Source organism: Tursiops truncatus, chromosome 6, assembly GCF_011762595.2.
Source record: "Tursiops truncatus isolate mTurTru1 chromosome 6, mTurTru1.mat.Y, whole genome shotgun sequence".
In the NCBI taxonomy this organism is placed as follows: domain Eukaryota; kingdom Metazoa; phylum Chordata; class Mammalia; order Artiodactyla; family Delphinidae; genus Tursiops; species Tursiops truncatus.
The window spans coordinates 45557026-45579519 of record NC_047039.1 but is presented as its reverse complement, the minus strand read 5'-3'; the positions used below and the strand labels follow the sequence as shown (position 1 = coordinate 45579519).

General features: G+C 41.3%; 1 protein-coding gene and 2 pseudogenes across 1 annotated transcript; 2 read left to right on the top strand and 1 right to left on the bottom strand.

The window, feature by feature from the left end:
- The window catches only part of LOC141278964 (NADH dehydrogenase [ubiquinone] 1 alpha subcomplex subunit 1 pseudogene), a 30250-nt pseudogene extending 14863 nt beyond the window's left edge, over positions 1-15387 (bottom strand).
- Positions 15388-15633: 246 nt separating this feature from the next.
- LOC117312776 (interferon alpha-13-like) lies at positions 15634-16221 on the top strand (annotated as a pseudogene).
- A 4793-nt stretch (positions 16222-21014) lies between these two features.
- On the top strand, positions 21015-21584 carry LOC117312599 (interferon alpha-1-like). Its single transcript, XM_033858025.2, has one exon. It carries the CDS (start codon positions 21015-21017, stop codon positions 21582-21584), a length of 570 nt encoding a protein of 189 aa, XP_033713916.1.
- The last annotated feature ends 910 nt before the right edge of the window (positions 21585-22494 follow it).

Here is a 22494-nt window from a genome sequence, read left to right as displayed (position 1 = left end):
TGTATTCTGCTGCTTTCAGATGGAATGTCCAATAAAAATTAATTCTATGTGGTCTAATGTGTTACTTAAGGCTTGTGTTTCCTTACTAATTTTCTGTCTGGATGATCTTTCCATTGGTGAAGTGGGGTGTTAAAGTCCCCCACCATTATTGTGTTACTGTCAACTTCCCCTTTTTTGGCTGTTAGCATTTGCCTTATGTATTGAGGTGCTCCTATGTTGGGTGCATAAATACTTATAATTGTTATATCTTCTTCTTGGATTGATCCATTGATCATTATGTAGTGTCCTTCCTTGTCTCTTGTAAGAGTCTTTATTTTAAAGTCTATTTTATCTGATATGAGTATTGCTACTCCAGCTTTCTTTTGATTTCCATTAGCATGGAATATCTTCTGCTCTGTGGCAGAGATTACCACCATTCTTTCTTCCAGGTCACTTATCTGTTCTTCTGCCTCAATTATTCTGCTATTGATTCCTTCTAGTGTATTTTTCATTTTGGTAATTGTCTTGTTCATCTCTGTTTGTATGTTATTTAGTTCTTCTACGTCTTTGTTAAACTTTTCTTTTATGTTCTTGATCCGTGCCTCCATTCTGTTTCAGAGATTTTGGATCATCTTTACTATCATGACTCTGAATTCTTTTTCAGATAGATTGCTTATCTCTTCTTCATTTAGTTGTTCTTGTTTTTATCTTGCTCCTTCATCTGCAACATATTTCTTTGTCGCCTCATTCTGTCAAACTTACTGTTTTGTGGTCCCCTTTCCACAGGTTGCAGGACTGCAGTTCCTCTTGCTTCTGGAGTCTGCCCCCTGGTGGGTGAGTTTGGTCCAGAGGCTTGTGCTGTTATCCCCTTGATGGGGGTTTGATTGGTGTTGTGGTGATCAGATCCTACCCTAGATATGGAGCAGGCCTCCTCTTTGCTTTGTGGTTGTCACTGCCTTGTCAGGGGTGAGGTCTGCTCCCTAGTTGTTGTAGTAGAGGTCCCCAGATCTGTTTCTTAGCTGTGATTCTGATCTGTGGTATGAGGTAGGTGGGACTGGAGTACTCCCACTTGGAGGGAAGCCACTGAGTTTTCCTCCTTTGGAGCTGTTTACCTGTGAATGTGCTCTGTTGTGTCCCCTTTTGCCTGTTGTGCGGGCTCACAAAGTATATTGTTGTTGGCACCGCTCTCGGTCCCGCCTTAACCCTGAGTATGCCAGAACTTGGCCCTGGTGACTCTTAGGCATTGGTTTCACCTGCCCACTGGAGCAGGTCCACTGAGGTTAGGTCCCAGTACTATAGTGGTCATGCACCTGGACCCGCTGTGGGAGCTATGGAGGCAGCTTGAACTCTGGTCTGCCCCTACCCCCAATGTGTACATGCCCACAGAGCCCACAGCTGCTAACTCCAGACCCATCCCAGCTGCAGGAGCACTTGTCCTTTCAGCTGTTTTGCAGGTGCTGAATTTAGGAAGCTGGTAGTGGAAGTGTAACTCTGCAGTTCACACAGCCACGAGGAGAGATTTCAGCTCTTCTTCATTAGTCACATAGCCCTGGGGCTCAGCTGTGGTTTCAGTCCCTCCTCTGGGCTAATTTCCTAGTGAGAGGAGCTATCTATGCCCTCCTGGGACAGCAGGGTGGGTCCCGGCACCCACTGGCAGATTTCCGAGTAGTGAGAGGTTTCTGCGTGCTCCCGGGATGGCGGGACAGATCCTGGCACCTGCTGATGAATTTCCTAGTGGGGGGGAGTTATCTGCACCCTCCCAGGGCACTGGAGCAGGTCCCAGCACCCACTGACAGATTTTCTAGTAGGGAGAGCTATCCATGCCCTCCTGGGACAGCAGGGTGGGTTCCAGCACCCACTGATGGATTTCCCAGTTGTGGAAGCTTTCTACACCTTGCTGGGACAGTGGGGCAGGTCCGGGCGCCCACTGACAGCTCTCCTAGCAGGGAAAGCTATCTGTCCCCTCCCAGGACAGTTAGGTGGGTTCTGGCACCCACTGATAGATTTCCCAGTCACGAAAACTATCCGTGCCCTTCCAGGACAGCAGGCAGGTCCTGGGCCCACTGGCAGAATTCCCAGTGGCTGGATCTGTCTGTCAGTGGGGACAGGTTCTGTGGCCCGCTGGCAAAATTCCCAGTAGGGGAATCTGTCTGCACCATTCTGGGTCAGTGGAGCGGGCCCTGCGACCCACTGGCAGAATTTCTAGTTTGGGGAACTGTCTGCGCCCTTCCAGGTCAGCAGGGGCAGGGCCTGGAAGAGGCAGCCAGTGCCAGCCTCTGCAGCCCAAGATGGTGGCAGAAATTCGCTCCCATTCCCAGAGCTCCTGTAGGTGGAGTCCTGTTGCCTGGGAGTGCTCACAGGGAAAGGAGATTTTATGGTGGTCCTGCCCCTCTCCTCATGCCTCTCCCAATAATGGTGCCTTGCCTCTCTGGAGGGCCCAGGCTTCTTCCTAATACACCCTCAGTTGCCACAGCCTGAACTGTTCAGGCTGTTTCCGCACCTAATCCTGGTCCTCTCCCTGAGACTGAGCTTTGTAGTGTGAGCTTCAGCACCCGACTCCCACCCTCACCAACAGAGGAGTATCTCAGGTTGGGGAGCACAGGGTGGCGGTGCCGACTCTCTGTGCAGGTTACTCTCTGTTTTGCCTTCCACAAACCAGTTGCTGCTCTACCCTTTTTAGGCTCCAAAACTCCCCCCTCCATCCAGTCTAGTTTCTCCGCTGATGAGGAGCCTTCCCAAGGTTCAAGAATCTTTCCTCCTTCACAGCTCCCTCCCCGGGGCGCAGGCCCCATCCTGATTCTTTCTTTTTCTTTTTCCTCTTGTCCTACCCGGTCTTTTCAGATATCTGAGGTCTTCTGTCAGCGCTCAGTAGCTGTTTTGTGTGAATTGTTCCACTTGTAGATGTATTTTTAATGTTCCTGTGGAGGACGCTGAACTCTGCTTCCTACTCCTCCACCATCTTGATCCCCCTCTCAACTTGTTGTAAAGAAAATTAACCTACTTGATTCTAGGACCTAACTTATCTTCATCTATTTTCCTGTTATTCTTTAATAGGCCAGTAAGAAGACATTATCACATTTACATTTAATACACTCAGGGAAAAATATTCTTAAGGCAGTTGGCAATTTACCTCTTTTACCAGTAAACCCACATACACTTTAATCCAAAAGTGGGTGTGTAGGGACTTCCCTGGTGGCACAGTGGTTAAGAGTCCGTCTGACAATGCAGGGGACACATGTTCAATCCCTGGTCCGGAAAGATCCCAGATGCCATGGAGCAACCAAGCCCATGAGCCACAACTACTAAGCCTGTGCTGTAGAGCCTGTGAGCCACAACTACTGAGCCCGCATGCCACAACTACTGAAGCCTGCACACCTAGAGCCCATGCTCTGCAACAAGAGAAGCCACCACAATGAGAAGCCCACATATCACAACTAAGAGTAGCCCCCGCTCGCCGCAACTAGAGAAAGCCCGCACGCAGCAGCAAAGACCCAACACAGCCAAAAGTAAATAAATACATTTACAAAAACCCAAAAAACAAAAGTGGATGTGTAATATGTACTATGCATATTAATAAAGAAAGGATATCCTGATGAATGCAGACTCATTAACATTTAAACGTTAAAAAAAGTTTATACTTTGTAATATATTGAACTGAAGATCTGTTTCTTAGTACAATATATTTCTGAATATGATTAAAATTAATATAAATGTTCAACCATATAAAGATTTAATCTATATGTAACTGTCACAGGTATCAAAGAAAAAAATCTCTCTTAATTTGTTGTGTGAGTTTACTATTACATGACGCTAATATTAAATCCTGTCCCCCAATTATGTGTAAGTTCTTACAGATAAGATTAGGTAAATTCCATTTCTCCTAAGCCAAATAGTTGTATTTTTTAATCATTTGGAAGTTAATTCATTTAAAAAGTTATCAAAGTCTATTTACATTTTTCATTAAGCAGATTTTTAACACTGTCAACACTGACAACCATGCTGCATAAAATACATCTGCCTGAGAAGAGAGATGTACGTTTGGTGCATCTCCCTTTCCACTTCCATTCTCACATTTGGAACTTATATCTTAATAAAAGAAAGTATCTCTTACTCATCCCAAGCCTCCCCATCGTTCACTGCCCCGGGGTGAAAAAACTCTGTGTCACCACACAGAGGGATAATTTCAGGAGGTTTAGCTTTTGGGAGAGAGTCCCTTGATGCAAAGCAGAGAAGGCCTTAGTACAATAAGATGCTTATGCTTTATCAGTTACCTCCTCTCTCTGCTGTATCAACATCTTCCTTTTCAAAGACTAGTTTTGTTTTTTTTTGCGGTACGCGGGCCTCTCACTGTTGTGGCCTCTCCCGTTGCAGAGCACAGGCTCCGGACGCACAGGCTCAGCGGCCATGGCTCACGGGCCCAGCCACTCCGCGGCATGTGGGATCTTCCTGGACCGGGGCACAAACCCGTGTCCCCTGCATCGGCAGGCAGACTTTCAACCACTGCGCCACCAGGGAAGCCCAAAGGCTAGTTTTGATCAACATTAAATGTGCTTAATTTTCATCTTCTTCATCCTAAACATGACCACCTGTAAGTATTATCTTGCTTCTGTCATTCTGTTCATACACAAAAGTTCTCTGCAATATTTGCCTCTACTTCTTCACATGCACCTCCTTCCTCCCATTGCCATAATTTGGCTTCAACCTCCCTGTTCTCTTAAAACTGCTCAGCCAAAGTTTATAATAAACTATCAATACATGTTACTGAGATCAGAGATCGCTGTCAGGCAGCCTCAGCTGACATCTCAGAAGCATCGGACACTTGTTACCACGCCCTCCATCTTAAGGTCTGATGCTCATCCGGTCTCCGTGTCACCACCACCCTCTGCTTTTCTGCCCCTCCTCCTCTCCTTCCTTTGTTGACTGCTCCCTCTCATCTTAGGGAATTGGTGTTCCTCAAAATTCTGTGCTAGTCCCACACTTCATCCTCTCTGCACATACACTCTCAACCTCCCAAATAGTTCCAAATGTCCTCTCTATGATTGTGACCTCCATATGCATGTCTTTCCCTAGGGTCACATCTCCAAACAAATGTCATTAGCTCCAAACCCTTATATCTACCTGCTTCCCTAGACTATCTCTCCACAACATGTCCAAAATTGACCATGATGCAATTACCTGGCAAACTCCTGCAGACCCCTGGGATGCCAGCTTACCAACTGCTCTTGCAGAAGCTTTCCCTGATCCATGCAAGCCCACATGCTCCCAAGAACCTGTACTTTCCCTGTCACAGCATTAGCATTGCTTTAATTGAATGCCTAGTTACCCATATCCCCACCAGACTGCAAGCTCTGTGACAGCAGGCAACGCATCTACTCTTTTCATTGTACCTGGCACCCACCACAGTACCAACAAATGGAAGACATATTCACTACTTATTTGTTGAAGTTTAAATTCCATGATTCTACAATATATTTCACTTTAGTTTCTCGAGCCTGCAAATGCTGAAGCTGAATTAAAAAAACCATTAGACATGCTTTCTCTGAGAAAGCATAAGTTAAAGAGAAAAGCTCCAGCTGATATAACCTGCAAATTACAGGCTGAGAATTTGAACAGACTGAATGATAGCAGCCTTTTGTATTAATATAACAAATAGTAACCTGTATAGTCCACTCTTGGCCCAGCCAAGAGAAGCTCTGACTACAGGTCCCTTAACACTGTCAGGGGTCTGCATCTTGAGGCCCCCAAATGCAAACTGTAGTTGAGGGATTGCCTGTGGAACTGTAAAGGAGCAGAGCCCACCTTTCCACCCTTAGAGCAGTACCTGGTACATTAAGGAGAGAAACCCTACAGCACCTGAAGCTCTTTGGAGACAACCAGCATCTAAGAAAGTTTTCTGACCAAAAAATACTATTCACTGCTCTGTGAATAGTATAAATGAGATAAACAGTCCTTTTCCTCATCTTGATTTTGTTTCAGACCACCTTTGATGTTAATGTTTAAGAAACAGATTAGGGCTTCCCTGGTGGCACAGTGGTTGAGAGTCCGCCTGCCGATGCAGGGGACATGGGTTCGTGCCCCAGTCCGGGAAGATCCCACGTGCTGCGGAGTGACTGGGCCCGTGAGCCATGGCCGCTGAGCCTGTGTGTCTGGAGCCTGTGCTCTGCAACAGGAGAGGCCACAACAGTGAGAAGCCCGCGTACCACAAAAAAAAAAAAAAAAGAAAGAAACAGATTAAATTATACTTTAAAAACAAACAAATAGAGAGAGGACCTTCAAGATGGCAGAGGAGTAAGATCACCTTCCTCCCCACGAATATATCAAAAAATACATCTACATGTGGAACAACTCCTACAGAACACCTACTGAACGCTGGCAGAAGACCTCAGACTTCCCAAAAGGCAAGAAACTCCCCACGTACCTGGGTAGGGCAAAAGAAAAATGTAAAAACAGAGAAAAAAGAATAAGGACAGCACCTGCACCTCTGGGAGGGAGCTGTGGAGGAGGAAAAGTTTCCACACACTAGGAAGTCGCTTCACTGGCGGAGCCGGGGGCCGCGGGTGGGCAGAGGGGAAGCTTTGGAGCCACAGAGGACAGCGCAGCAACAGGGGTGCAGAGGGCAAAGTGGAGAGATTCCCGCACAAAGGATTGGTGCTGACCAGCACTCACCAGCCTGAGAGGCTTGTCTGCACAACCGCCGGGGCAGGTGGGGGCTGGGAGCTGAGGCTCAGGGTACGGAGATGGGATCCCAGGGAGAGGACTGGGGTTGGCTGCGTGAACACAGACTGAAGGGGGCTAGTGTGCCACAGCTAGCCAGGAGGGAGTCTGGGAAAAAGTCTGGATCTGCCTAAGAGTCAAGAGACAACTGTTTCAGGGTGCATGAGGACAGGGGATTCAGCACACTGCCTAAACAAGCTCCAGAGATGGGCATGAGCTGCGGCTATCAGCGTGGACACCAGAGACGGGCATGAAATGCTAATGCTGCTGCTGCAGCCACCAAGAAACCTGTGTGCAAGCACAGGTCACTATCCACACCTCCCCTCCCGGGAGCCTGTGTAGCCCGCCACTGCCAGGGTCCTGGGATCCAGGGACAACTTCCCCAGGAGGAGACATGGTGCACCTCAGGCTGTTGCAACGTCACACTGGCCTCTGCCACTACAGGTTTGCCCCACATTCCATACCTCTCCCTCCCCCTGGCCTGAGTGAGCCAGAGCCCCCAAATCAGCTGTTCCTTTAACCCCCTCCTGTCCGGGTAAAGAACAGATGCCAGAGGGCAACCTACACACAGAGGTGGGGCCAAATCCAAAGCTGAACCCCAGGAGCTGTGTGAACAAAGAAGGGGAAGGGAAATTTTTTCCCAGCAGCCTCAGAAGCAGTGGATTAAATCTACACAATCAACTTGATGTACCCTGCATCTGTGGAATACCTGAATAAACAACAAATCACCCCAAAACTGAGGTGGTAGACTTTGGGAGCAACTGTAGAAATGGGGTTTCCTTTCTGTGTCTAATTTGTTTCTACTTTAATGTTTATCTTAGTTTAGTATTTACAGCTTATTATCATTGGTAGATTTACTTATTGATTTAGTTGTGCTCTTCCTTTTTTTAATATATATATATATTTTTTTCCTTTTTCTCTTTTTGTGAATGTGTATACTTCTTTGTGTGATTTTGTCTGTATACATTTGCTTTTAACATTTGTCCTAGGGTTCTGTCTGTCAATTATTTTTTAGCATAGTTTTTAGCGCTTATTATCATTGGTGGATTTGTTTATTGGTTTAGTTGCTCTCTTCTTTTATTTTATTACTTTTTAAAATTTGTTTATTTTAATAACTTTATTTATTTTATTATTTTTTCTTTCTTTCTTTCTTTTTCTTTTCTCCCTTTTCTTCTGAGCAGTGGCTGACAGGGTCTTGGCACTCTGGCCGGGTGTCAGGCCTGAGTCTCTGAGGTGGGAGAGCCGAATTCAGGACATTGGACCACTAGAGACCTCCTGGCCACATGTAATATCAGTCAGCGAGAGCTCTCCGAGAGATCTCCGTCTCAACACTAAGACCCAGCTCCACTCAATGACCAGCAAGCTCCAGTGAAGGACACCCCATGCTAAACAACTAGCAAGACAGGAACACAACCACACCCATTAGCAGAGAGGCTGCCTAAAATCATAATAAGTTCACAGATACCCAAAACACACCACCGGATGCAGTCCTGCCTACAAGAAACATGAGATCCAACCTCATGCACCAGAACACAGGCACTAGTCCCCTCCACCAGGAAGCCTACACAACATACTGAACCAACCTCACCCACTGGGGGTAGACCCCCAAAACAACTGGAACTACAAACCTGCAGCCTGTGAAAAGGAGACCCCAAACACAGTAAGTTAAGCAAAATGAGAAGACAGAGAAATACACAGCAGATGAAGGAGAAAGGTAAAAATCCACCAGATCAAACAAATGAAGAGGAAATAGGCAGTCTACCTGAAAAAGAATTCAGATAATGATAGTAAAGATGATCCAAAATCTTGGAAATAGAATGGAGAAAACACAAGAAACGTTTAATAAGAGCTAGAAGAACTAAAGAGCAAACAAACAATGATGAACAACACAATAAATGAAATTTAAAATTTTCTACAAGGACTCAATAGCAGAATAACTGAGACAGAAGAACGGATAAGTGACCTGGAAGGCAAAATAATGGAAATAACTACCGCAGAGCAGAATAAAGAAAAAAGAATGAAAAGAATTGAGGACAGTCTCAGAGACCTCTGGGACAACATTAAATGCACCAACATTAGAATTATAGGGGTCCCAGAAGAAGAAGAGTAAAAGAAAGGGACTGAGAAAATATTTGAAAAGATTATAGTTGAAAACTTCCCTAATAGGAGAAAGAAAATAGTCAATCAGGCCCAGGAGGCACAGAGAGTCCCCTACAGGATAAATCCAAGGAGAAACACACCAAGACACATATTAATCAAACTATCAAAAATTAAATATTAAAGAAAAAATATTAAAAGCAGCAAAGGAAAAGCAACAAATAACATATAAGGGAATCCCCATAAGGTTAACAGCTGATCTTTCAGAAACTCTGCAAGCCAGAAGGGTGTGGCAGGACATATTTAAAGTGATGAAAAGGAAAAACCTACAACGAAGATTACTCTACCCAGCAAGGATCTCATTCAGATTCGACGTAGAAATTAAAACCTTTACAGACAAGCAAAAGCTGAGAGAATTCAGCACCACCAAACCAGCTTTACAACAAATGCTAAAGGAACTTCTTTAGGCAGGAAACACAGAGAAGGAAAAGACCACAATAACAAACCAAAAACAATTTTAAAAATGGTAGTAAGAACATACATATCGATAATTACCTTAAATGTAAATGGATTAAATGCTCCAACCAAAACACATAGACAGGCTGAATGGATATAAGAACAAGACCCATATATATGCTGTCTACAAGAGACCCACTTCAGACCTAGGGACACATACAGACTGAAAGTGAGGGGATGGAAAAAGATATTCCATGTAAATGGAAATCAAAAGAAAGCTGGAGTAGCAATTCTCATATCAGACAAAACAGACTTTAGTTTAAAAAAAGACTATTAGAAGAGACAAAGAAGGACACTACATAATGATCAAGGGATCGATTCAAGAAGATATAACAATTGTAAATATTAATGCACCCAACATAGGAGCACCTCAATACATAAGGCAAATGTTAACAGCCATAAAAGGGGAAATCAACAGTAACACAATCATAGTAGGAGACTTTAACACCCCACTTTCACCAATGGACAGATCATCCAAAATGAAAGTAAATAAGGAAACAGAAGCTTTAAATGACACATTAAACAAGATGAACTTAGTTGATATTTACAGGACATTGCAACCCAGAAAAACAGAATACACTTTCTTCTCAATTGCTCATGGAACATTCTCCAAGATAGGTCATATATTCGGTCACAAATCAAGCCTTGGTAAATTTTAAAAAATTGAAATCACATCAAGTATCTTTTCCGACCACAACAGCATAAGACTAGATATCAATTACAGGAAAAAAACTGTAAAATATACAAACACAAGGAGGCTAAACAATACACTACTAAATAACCAAGAGATCACTGAAGAAATCAAAGAGGAAATCAAAAAATACCTAGAAACAAATGACAATGAAAACATGATGACCCAAAACCAATGGGATGCAGCAAAAGCAGTTCAAAAAGGGAAATTACAGCAATACAATCCTACCTCAAGGAACAAGAAAAATCTCAAATAAACAACCTAACCTTACACCTAAAGCAATTAGAGAAGGAAGAGCAAAAAAAAACCCCAAAGTTAGCAGAAGGAAAGAAATCACAAAGATCAGTTCAGAAATAAATGAAAAAGAAATGAAGAAAATAATAGCAAAGGTAAATAAAACTAAAAGCTGGTTCTTTGAGAAGATAAACAAAATTGATAAACCATTAGCCAGACTCATCAAGAAAAAAAGGGAAAAGACTCAAATCAATAGAATTAGAAATGAAAAAGGAGACGTAACAACTGACACTGCAGAAATACAAAAGATCATGATTGATTACTACAAGCAACTATATGCCCAAAAAATGGACAACCTGGAAGAAATGGACAAATTCTTAGAAAAGCACAACCTTCCGAGACTGAACCAGGAAAAAATAGAAAATATGAACAGACCAATCACAAGCACTGAAATTGAAACTGTGATTTAAAATCTTCCAACAAACAAAAGCCCAGTACCAGAGAGTTTCACAGGCGAATTCTATCAAACATTTAGAGAAGAGCTAACACCTATCCTTCTCAAACTCTTCCAAAACATAGCAGAGGGAGGAACACTCCCAAACTCATTCTACAAGGCCACCATCTCCCTGATACCAAAACCAGACAAAGATGTCACAAAAAAAGAAAACTACAGGCTAATATCACTGATGAACATAGACGCAAATATTCTCAACAAAATACTAGCAAAGAGAATCCAACAGCACATTAAAAGGATCATACACCATGACCAAGTGGGATTTACCCCAGGAATGCAAGGATTCTTCAATATATGCAAATCAATCAATTGCAATAAACCATATTAACAAACTGAAGGATAAAAACTATATGATCATCTCAACAGATGCAGAAAAAGCTTTCAACAAAATTCAACACCCAATTATGATGAAAACACTCCAAAAAAGTAGGCATAGAGGGAACTTACCTCAACATAATAAAGGCCATAGATGACAAACCCACAGCCAACATCGTACTCAATGGTGAAAAACTGAAACCATATCCTCTAATATCAGGAACAAGACAAGGTTGCCCACTCTCACCACTATTATTCAACATAGCTTTGGAAGTTTTAGCCACAGAAATCAGAGAAGAAAAAGAAAGAAAAGGAATCCAATTCGGAAAAGAAGAAGTAAAACTGTCACTGTTTGCAGATGACGTGATACTATATAGAGAGAATCCTAAAGATGCTACCAGAAAAGTACTAGAGCTAATCAATGAATTTGGTAAAGTTGCAGGATACAAAATTAATGCACAGAAATCTCTTGCAATCCTATACACTAATGGTGAAAAATCTGAAAGAGAAATTAAGGAAACACTCCCATTTTCCACTGGAACAAAAAGAATAAAATACCTAGGAATAAACCTTTCTAAGGAGACAAAAGACCTGTATGCAGAAAACTATCAGACACTGATGAAAGAAATTAAAGATGATACAAACATATGGAAAGATATACCATGTTCTTGGATTGGAAGAATCAACATTGTGAAGATGACTATACTACCCAAAGCAATGTACAGATTCAATGCAACCCCTATCAAACTACCAATGGCATTTTTCACAGAACTAGAACAAAAAATTTCACAATCTGTATGGAAACACAAAAGACCCCGAAGAGCCAAAGCAATCTTGAGAAAGAAAAATGGAGCTGGAGGAATCAGGCTCCCTGATTTCAGACTATACTACAAAGCTACAGTAATCAAGACAGTATGGTACTGGCACAAAAACAGAAATATAGATCAATGGAACAGGATAGAAAGCCCGGAAATAAACCCACACACATATGGTCACCTTATCTTTGATAAAGAAGGCAAGAATATACAATGGAGAAAAGACAGCCACTTTAATAAGTGGTGCTGGGAAAACTGGACAGCAACACGCAAAAGAATGAAATTAGAACACTCCGTAACACCATACACAAAAATAAACTCAAAATGGATTAAAGACCTAAATGTAAGGCCAGACACTATCAAACTCTTAGAGGAAAACATAGGCAGAACACTCTATGACATAAATCACAGCAAGATGCTTTTGACCCATCTCCTAGAGAAAGGGAAATAACATCAAAAATAAACAAATGGGACCTAATGAAACTTAAAAGCTTTTGCACAGCAAAGGAAATCATAAACAAGACAAAAGGACAACCCTCAGAATGGGAGAAAATATTTGCAAATGAAGCAACTGACAAAGGATTAATCTACAAAATATACAATCAGCTCATGCAGCTCAGTATCAAAAAAGCAAACAACCGAATCCAAAAATGGGCAGAAGACCTAAATAGACATTTCTCCAAAGCAGATATACAGATTGCCAACAAATACATGAAAGGATGCTCAACATCACTAATTATTAGAGAAATGCAAGTCAAAACTACAATGAGGTATCACCTCACATGGGTCAGAATGGACAGCATCAAAAAATCTACAAACAATAAATGCTGGAGAGGGTGTGGAGAAAAGGGAACCCTCTTGCACTGTTGGTGGGAATGTAAATTGATACAGTCACTATGGAGATTCCTTAAAAAAGTAAAAATAGAACTACCATATGACCCAGCAATCCCACTACTGGGCATATACCCTGAGAAAACCATAATTCAAAAAGAGTCATGTACCACAATGTTCACTGCAGCACTGTTTACAATAGCCAGGACATGGAAGCAACCTAAGTGTCCATCGACAGATGAATGGATAAAGAAGATGTGGCACATATATACAGTGGAATATTACTCAGCCATAAAAGAAACGAAATTGAGTTATTTGTAGTGAGGTGGATGGACCTAGCGTCTGTCATACAGAGTGAAGTAAGTCAGAAAGAGAAAAACAAATACTGTATGTTAACACATATATATGGAATCTAAAAAAAAAAAAAAATGCTTCTGAAGAACCTAGGGGCAGAACAGGAATAAAGACGCAGACGTAGAGAATGGACTTGAGGACATGGGGAGGGGGAAGGGTAAGCTGTGACAAAGCGAGAGAGTGGCATGGACATATATACACTACCAAATGTAAAATAGATAGCTAGTGGGAAGCAGCCACATAGCACAGGGAGATCAGGTCGGTGCTTTGTGACCACCTAAAGGGGTGGGATAGGGAGGGTGGGAGGGAGATGCAAGAGGGAGGAGATATGGGGATATATGTCTATGTATAGCTGATTCACTTTGTTATAAAGCAGAAACTAACACACCATTGTAAAGCAATTATACTCCAATAAAGATGTTTTCAAAAAAAACCCTATTAAAAAAAGAGATCAGATTTGTGGTTACCATAGGCAAGGGGGTGGGGGGAGAGGAAATCAGATGAAGGCAGTAAAAGGGTTTTTTTCTTCCTTAAAAAAAAGACATTAAAATATTGTAGAGACCAGGAAAATGGTAAGAAATATATTTATGGATGAGAGGGTGATGAGAAGTGAAACAGTCCTAGATTTTCAGCCATGGAACAGCACAATACTCTAATTCAAAAGCTATTTCCTGGGTCAGTGTTAGGGTAAAGTAAGCTAGTACTTCCCTTAAACACGGAATGTTAAAGAGGCACCAAATCTAAGTCATCAAGATAAAGAATGTTTCAATGTAATATTTTAAAATGAAAATTAATACCAAAACATGCACGAGGAACAAAATACCAAAATTTTAAATTTAAATAAACAAATGAAATCACCCTTCATTTGCAGGTCCCTGAAAGTCTTACAAAGTAAGCCTTCATGATGCAACTGAAATTTGGGCAAATTCCATTTAGTTTATAAAATTCTTACTAAAGAAAATGAAAAAGTCTGACCTGCTAAATGTCCTCAGTTGCTTGTACACAGCAACTCTTCTTTCTAACCATATAGTCAAAGTGAGCTCCTGGGAAAGACATTTCAGGAACATGAGTTAAAAATCAGTTAAGGGGCTTGCCTGGTGGCGCAGTGGTTAAGAATCTGCCTGCCAATGCAGGAGACACGGGTTTGAGCCCTGGTCTAGGAGGATCCCACATGCCGCGGAGCAACTAGGCCCGTGAGCCATGGCCGCTGAGCCTGCGCATCTGGAGCCTGTGCTCCGCAACAAGAGAGGCCGCGACAGTGAGAGGCCCGCGCACCGCGACGAAGAGTGGCCCCCGCTTGCCACAACTAGAGAAAGCCCTCGCACAGAAACGAAGACGCAACACAGCAAAAATAAATTAATTAATTAATAAACTCCTACCCCCAACATCTTCTTCAAAAAAAAAAACAACAAATCAGTTAAGACTATCACGGGGTCATTAGAAATTGTCAAACATGGTAATTCCCTCAATTACAAACAAGTGAAGAAGTAACCTTGAAAATATCACTGATTTTGCTTCCATTAAATATAGAAAACTAAAACTATATTAAATACTTGTTTTAGTATAACGAAAATATAGTTTAAATAAAGTTTAATAACCCACGTTTTAATATTAAAATATATTTTAATATTCTATGCTTAATATTGAAAATATTTTAATATAAATATATTGTAAAAGCACGAAACATTTAAAATATTTAATTTAAATTAAATATAATATGAATTAATTTAAATATAACATTAATTTTAAAATATAAAAAGTAAAATGCTGTGTTTTTTAATATTCCTACTTTTCAGATATTCAATATTTTCTCCCTCACTTTAACGCTGTATCCTTGAAAGACCCTTGAAAGTCCCAGAGCCATCTACAGGGGCGCTCAGCTCCCGCGTCCTCGGCCCCGGTGGTGGCCGCGCTCCGACTCACCCCTCAGGGCGTCCCCAACACCGTCCTGTCGTCCCATCGCCGCCGCCGCGTTCCCCTTTCTCTGGGCCTTCGCTGTCTCGCGCCAGAAACGAGCCCCAATCTGAAAAATCGGCTCCCCTTTCTCTGAGGCTGGGAATCGCTCTGATTCCCCACTTCAGACGGCTCGGAAAACGGCTTCTTTCCCCCAAAATTGCCTCGCTCAAGTTTCTGTGAGAAAATAAAGCGCAAAACTCAGGGGAAGCCCCGAAAATGCAAGGTTCCGGTTCCCAACCAGACAAAAATGTCTCTGGCGAGGCCGCGACAAGGCTTCCTCTTCAACACTCAGCACCGAGAAAACGAAGGTTTTTCGCGCACTATGCTGATTATTAAAGTAGCCTCAGTGACTACGTTTCGCCCTGTCTCTCGAGCTGCAGGAGACAGCTGCAGACGGCAAACTCAATAGTCGGCGTTTTCCCAAATAAACCCTGCGCCCTCTACCGGCCGCCTACGGAAGGACGCTGTCCACAGTTCCAGGGAAGGAACCTTCCAGCTAATTGTTTAGCGGGAAGGAACCTTCCAGCTAATTGTTTAGAGGTTCCCGCGCGCCCCCTGGCGACCGTCTAGTGAATCACTCAAATTCTCAATGGCCCAGTTCTTTTGCTAGTAGCAGGATGATGCTCTGCTCCATCCCTGCTTGCTCTCTTGGCTGGAACTTGCCTAGGAGCCATAGTCAGAACAACAAGGAAGTCTTCCAACAGCTGGAACAGATGCAAAGGATCCCCTCTCAGTGGTCCCTAAAGGACAGAGCCGACTTCAAATTTGCTTGGCGAATTTAAAAAGTTTAAAGAGAGTATCACTCAAATCCAGATGATTCAAGGCTCCTGTTACCACTATCTGATGCTCAAGCAGATCCTCCAACTCTTAAACACAGAGGACAGCCGTGCTGCTTGGAACAACACCCTCCTCGATAAACCCTTCCCTAGCCTTGATCAGAGAGGCTGGACTGACTAAAGCAGATGGAAGAAGACAATCTGGATTGTCCTGATTTGGGACTTGCTGCCCGGAAGTATTTCCATGGAATCCATGTCTACCTGAAGGCAAAGGAATACAGCCCCTGTGCCCGGGAGGTTGTCAGAGTGGAAATTGAAAAGTGCCTTTCCCTCATGTAAGAATCCTCAAAGAAATGTCAACAAATACAGAATATTTTTTATACTTGTGACACTTTTTAATTCAATTACATTAGTGTTTGCTGAGTGCTCCAAAGCAATCTCAACTTACGTTTCTCCACAAGTTGAAAAATGTCTGAAATGAAAAACTTGATTTTAAAAAAATGTCTAGACATTTTTTCTTGTATAAATAATTGTACATTATACACATTATTTCTTGTATAATTTCATAATGTAATTTAAAAGATCACTTTAAGTTTTGGGCTGGTATTTGCTATTTTCAACATATGAAGTTTCTTTTTTTATAGAAAGGTTTTTCAGATAGTGTGGTGTTAGAGATATTTGTCAGTTAACTTAATGCTGGCTGCTGTAACAGGTAAACAGAAAGCTGTCAGGAATTTGATCATAATAGAATGTTATGTTTCCCTGGTATAAGAGCACAATGCAGGCATTCCTGATCACATGGATGTTCTGGTTTGCTCTCCTCCAAAGAGTGATTCGGAGACATGGGTACCCCCTGTTTTGAGGATTTTTCCATCATCAACAGGTGACTCCAAATTTGCCTGTAGTACTTGAGTCTACTCCACTCGGTGGTAAAGGTAAAAAGTCTGGTGGATCACATGGGATGTTTTCAAGGGCCAGGGCTATACAAGGCAAGAGCACTTCTTCTGCTCATATTACATGGCCTGGATTTATCCTCGTGGGAAACTAATTGCAAAGAAGTTGGGAAACTACTGGATGATTAATGGTCAAGGAAACAAGTTCAGTGCATAAGTCCACTTTTCATCTTTACGCTATTTGTCCTAATGAAGTTCTGGGTGGGGTGGAGGGGAACAAGTAATGTTCTTGCTTGCACACACTTCATTAAGAAACAATCTGGGTGGGAGGGAAGCACAAGAGGGAGGGGATATGGGGATATATGTATACATATAGCTGATTCACTTTGTTGTACAGCATAAACTAACACAACATTGTAAAGCAATTATACTCCAATAAAGATGTATAAAAAAAATCTGACCCTCAGAGAAAGAGAAATATATGATATCTCTTGTATGGGGAATCTAAACAAGAATGATATACAAATGAACTTACTTACAAAACAGAAACAGACTCACAGACTTAGAGACAAACTTATGGTTACCTGGGGGGAAGAGGGAGGGGGAGGGATAGTTGGGGAGTTTGGGATTGACATGTACACACTGCCATATTTGGGATGGAGGCCAACAGGAACATACTGTGTATGTACTCTGCTCAATATTATGTGGCAACCTAGATGGGAGGAGAGTTTGAGAAAGAATGGACGCATGTATGTGTGTGGCTGAATCACTTTGCTGTACACCTGAGGCTAGCACAGCATTGTTAATCAAATATACTCCAATATAAAATAAAAAGGTTTTTTAAATAAATAAAAAAAAATCTCATCCCCTAGTTCTGCCTTAAAAGAAATAAAACAGTCAAGTTTTGATGTTTATTCTCAGACTTAGTGATATTATGATTTCATGTATTTTTATTGTTCATTGGCTGGAATAAAGAGAAGGAAAAAAAAAAACTGCAATCAGACTCAAATTCTTATTCCACAAGTTCAGCTTGGAGAAGATAACACGGATGTCACTCAGAGTTCACAGCATCATAGACTATTTGAAAGAAGCATTCAAGTTGATGCCCAAAGGCATAGCCTACAAGGAAAATATCCACAAGTGTAGACACATTACAAGTTGTTTCCTTATTTCCTGAGGGAGACAAGAAAAGTATGATCAGGCAGCTCCTTGCAAGTACTTGAGGATAACTGAAGAAAAAGTGGAGAGCGAGTCTTCCATTTGTGTCCAAGCCTGTGATTCTCATCCTGATCTTCTAAATACTGGAAATACAAACTTGAAGAAAACATTCCTGCAGACGATCTTCAAAAAATATCTCACACAATATTCCATTATCACTTCCCTTGTAGAACCATGAAGAATTTACAAATTCTCTGTAGATTATTGTCCTCTCACATCATATCTATCTAATATATGTTGGTATTATTTCTTCTCCTATTATTATTATCATCATGAGTATGGATCGAGCTCCTGAAATGACAGGGACTGGACTAGCTGTCTAGGAAACGGGGTTGGGTAAGATGGTGTCTCTCCCTTTAGGTATTTTAAAGACTTCTGGGAGGTATTCCGAGGATACTAGATCAGGTCATGTATTAATATTTGGGCTTCTTCAACAAAATAGCATAGACTGGGTAGTTTCTAAAGAGCAGAAATGTACTGCTCACAGTTCTAGAGTTTGGAAATCTAAGATCTGGGTGCCCACGTGGTCCAGTTCTGGTAAGAGCCTGCTTCAGGTCTCACACTGCAGAGTTCTTGTTTCATCACAGGGCAGGAGAGGGAGGCATTTATCAAGACCTCTTCTATAATTCCATTTGTGAGGCCTCCATCCCCACACCCTAATAAAGTCCCAAAGGGTCCGCCACCTGATACAATCACTTTGGGGTTAGGACTTCAAACTAATAATTTTGTGGGGACTGAAATATTCAAACCAGAAAGGTCATTGAAAGCTACATGCTTGGCATCTGGAAGAGAGAATATATTCATGCTGAGTAAATAAAGAAGAATGAGCAATTTATCTGGCCAAAATTGTAGGCCAAGGACTCAGAATCCAAACTCTTGATTTTCGACCTGCAGTAATGCTTTAATTATTATGTGTCAACTTTTGGAAATAAATCAGGAATGGAGCCTATTGTCCCATGGAAGGGAATGAAGATACAGGATGAAAATGATCATTCATCAGTCTTTGTGAGGAGTCTCCAAAGAATCTCAGGATATAGGTAGTCATTGCCACATCCGTAAAGATCCACCGAAGAGTAACGTGGTTAATTGTCTGGTTGCTGTGACCTGTGTGAATCAGGGAGACTTTGAGTTCAGATATGTGGCTCTGTATGTGACACTAGGCTAGTTCTTTTCTATCATGACCTAGTAGAGGACAAATCAGAGACGAGATCATCCTCCTGAGTTTAATAGAGTGCCGGGCAAAGGCTGAAAATTGTGCTGCTCTTACAACTTGAATCCCCAGAGCCATAGGCACCTTGAAGGAAAGAGAATCCTAGTGGTTTTAGCAACAAACTCAGTAGGCATGACTGATACCAGTAGGAATAGAGTGGGAATACCAGCCACTGTCTATTATAATCCCAGCAAATATGACCGTGATAAAGGAAAATAGCTTGGTCATTCGTAACTGCCTTCCAGTGGAAGGAGAACATCTGAGAAACTGCTTTAGTTAAAAGTACCTGTTGCGTGATTACAGTGGGCCTGGTGCCGAGGAAACCACAGAGAATATGACAGAGTTCAGTTTCTACAGAGCTGATTTGCCAAAGATGGTCACATACCTATTATTTATTGAAAGATCAGAATTGGAGAGGGCTGAGGTCACAGAACATCCACTGCAAAATAAAAGAATTCATGATCAGAGTTGAAAGTTAATTCTTTCCATGATACCAATCAATATTTATCCAGTTCTCAATTAATTACAGAGATGGTTTCCTTTTGTTTGAATAGACTTGGATTGGAACCTTTGACAGTCTTTGGGAAATTTGAAATTTAATGCAAAAATACAGAGAAAGATTCAAATTGGTGATGATTGCTAAATCATGCTTTCTCACTGGGGATGATACTGCTTCCATGGGTGCAAACATAGTTTTTAGGAGTATGAAAATCTTGCTATTACAATGGTTTGTGGCACTCCAAAACTCAACCAGATACTACAAAACCTTATTCCTTTGTATTCATTTTTGTCTTTGGGATTTTTTTGTGTGTATCATACATAAGAGAAGTATTGACATTGACTTCAGGGAAGGTAAACACACTGTATACAAATCAGTGTTACGACCTAAGGTGACTTGATGGTTCATTGGAGGACTTTCTCGTCATCATTTTCTTGATCTCAGAGTCATATTGTGAGAGGTGGCCTTTACATACTTACGAGCAGCCACTGGCTGTCTTGTGGATGTTGCTTATGTTTGAGGGTCAGCGTGATTTGGGATCGGGAAATTAAATACAAGTCGTAAATTGTATTTGTAAGTAAAATACAAAAAATATGATATTTTATTATTTAATTCTACTAAAGTTGTTTAACACATCCATAATTATGGCAAGTGATAAACAGAAAAAAATGTTGATAATACCTAGATGAATATCTAGCAGTCAGTGTAATTAAAAATTATTTTCTGATATGAAGCAAAATTAAAAGTGAAGTACCTAAAAATAAATATTAAAGAAATAATTTAGTTTTGCTATGATTTTGAACAGCTTTGAATGATTTTTAAGTATGTCTGTACACTGGTATTATTATAAAGTATCTAAATTTTATTTGAATATATAATTTGATACATTCCTACTTATATAAGTAAATATATTACATTAAAATCACTTTGAAAACTTAGTTATAAAGTTAAATTAAAATTCAACAGCTTTTAATTTAAATTATAGCTTAAAATTTTACATATTCTTAACCCTGCACTGAATAGAAAGAGTAAGATTTTCACTTTCTTTTTCTATGTATAAAGTAAAGATATACATGGAGTACAAAAATAGATACACAGTATATCTGTGGTATCAAAATTTCATGCTGGGGGCAATTAGGAAAAAACTATCTAAAAAGGCTCTGTGGGCAGAGGAAAGAGAGGCAATAATGAAAAAAAGGTTGAGAAATGTCCTAACCCATCTGGAGAGTGCAAAATGAAAAGCAAAAACAGAAGTAGAAAGTAAGAGGGAACATTCAGAAAATGGAAACCAATTCGCTCCCATTTAAGACCCAGGCCTGAAGGAAGGTCTTCAGAGAACCTAGAGAGCAGGGTTCACAGAGTCCCCACCTCTGCCAGGCCGGCAGCATCTGCAGGATCCCCGATGGCCCCAACCTTGTCCTTACTCCTGGCCCTGGTGCTGCTCAGCTGCAACTCCAACTGCTCTCTGGGCTGCGACCTGCCTCAGACCCACAGCCTGGCTAACACGAGGGCCCTGATGCTCCTGCAACAGATGAGGAGAATCTCCCCCTTCTCCTGCCTGAAGGACAGAAATGACTTTGGATTCCCCCAGGAGGCGTTTGGAGGCAACCAGTTCCAGAAGGCTCAAGCCATCGCTGTCGTCCATGAGATGATCCAGCAGACCTTCCAGCTCTTCAGCACAGAGGGCTCGGCTGCCGCTTGGGATGAGACCCTCCTGGACAAGTTCTGCACTGCACTTTATCAGCAGCTCACTGACCTGCAAGCCTGTCTGATGCAGGAGGCGGGGCTGGAAGGGACTCCCCTGCTCAAGGAGGACTCCATCCTGGCTGTGAGGAAATACTTCCACAGAATCACTGTCTATCTGCAAGAGAAGAAGTACAGCCCTTGTGCCTGGGAGATTGTCAGAGCAGAAGTCATGAGATCCTTCTCTTCATCAACAAACTTGCAAGAAAGACTCAGGAGGAAGGAATGACACACACCTGGTTCAACACCGAAATGATTCTCACTAACGAGACCACACTTCCACCTGTGCTGCCATGTCAAAGACTCTCATTTCTGCTCTCATCATGCCCTGAATTGAGTTAATTTGTCAAGTGTTTTCAGGAATATTAAGCAACATGATGTTCTACTCTACAGGTACTATTCCCTCACAGATGCCCATGCTGATATATTTATTTATGTACTTAAATATTTATCTATTTTAATTATTTATTTAACTATTTATAAGATTTAAATTATTTTTATTTTTATAATATTTTGTGTACCTTAAATTGTGTAATATAATAAAATATGTTCTTTATAATTAGTTTATTTTGTCTTGTTTATTAAATTTTTATTATAGAAAACTTCTTGTATTTGTTTATTCTTTAAAAAGAAACACCAAGCCTGATTGTGCAACTTGATTAAAGAAATGGATGTCACAATTCATTTACCCATCACATTATATTCAAATTAAAACTAACAACTGACTTTCTGTAAGCCAGGTTGGATGTTGCCCTCAGGATATAAAGGTGAAGACAACAAATACAGCTCCTGCCCTCTTGTTTCTTTGATTTTTGAAGGGAAAGAAATCTAAAAATAATAATCATACTTAATGCTATAATGAGAAGAAGGAAAAACAAATGAATTCTCTCACCAGAAGCAAGAGTGGAGAATGTCAGGAAATAAAAATAAAAGCAGTAGATATCCTCTTTAGTTGACTGGAAGACATTTAAGTGCAAATGTCATTTGTAAGTTGGAGATGTGAGTTTATAATTTAAAAGGAATGCTGTAGCTGGAGATACCTTATCTGGCAAATGAAAGCCAGAAATGGAGGCAGTTGTGTGGGGAGATAGTGAAGAGTGAGAAAAAGACTTAAAATTGATTCTGAGGATCTTTCACCT

Excerpts from the sequence above, each read along its gene's own strand:
- LOC117312599 (XM_033858025.2), top strand. The coding sequence starts at position 21,015 with ATGGCCCCAACCTTGTCCTTACTCCTGGCCCTGGTGCTGCTCAGCTGC.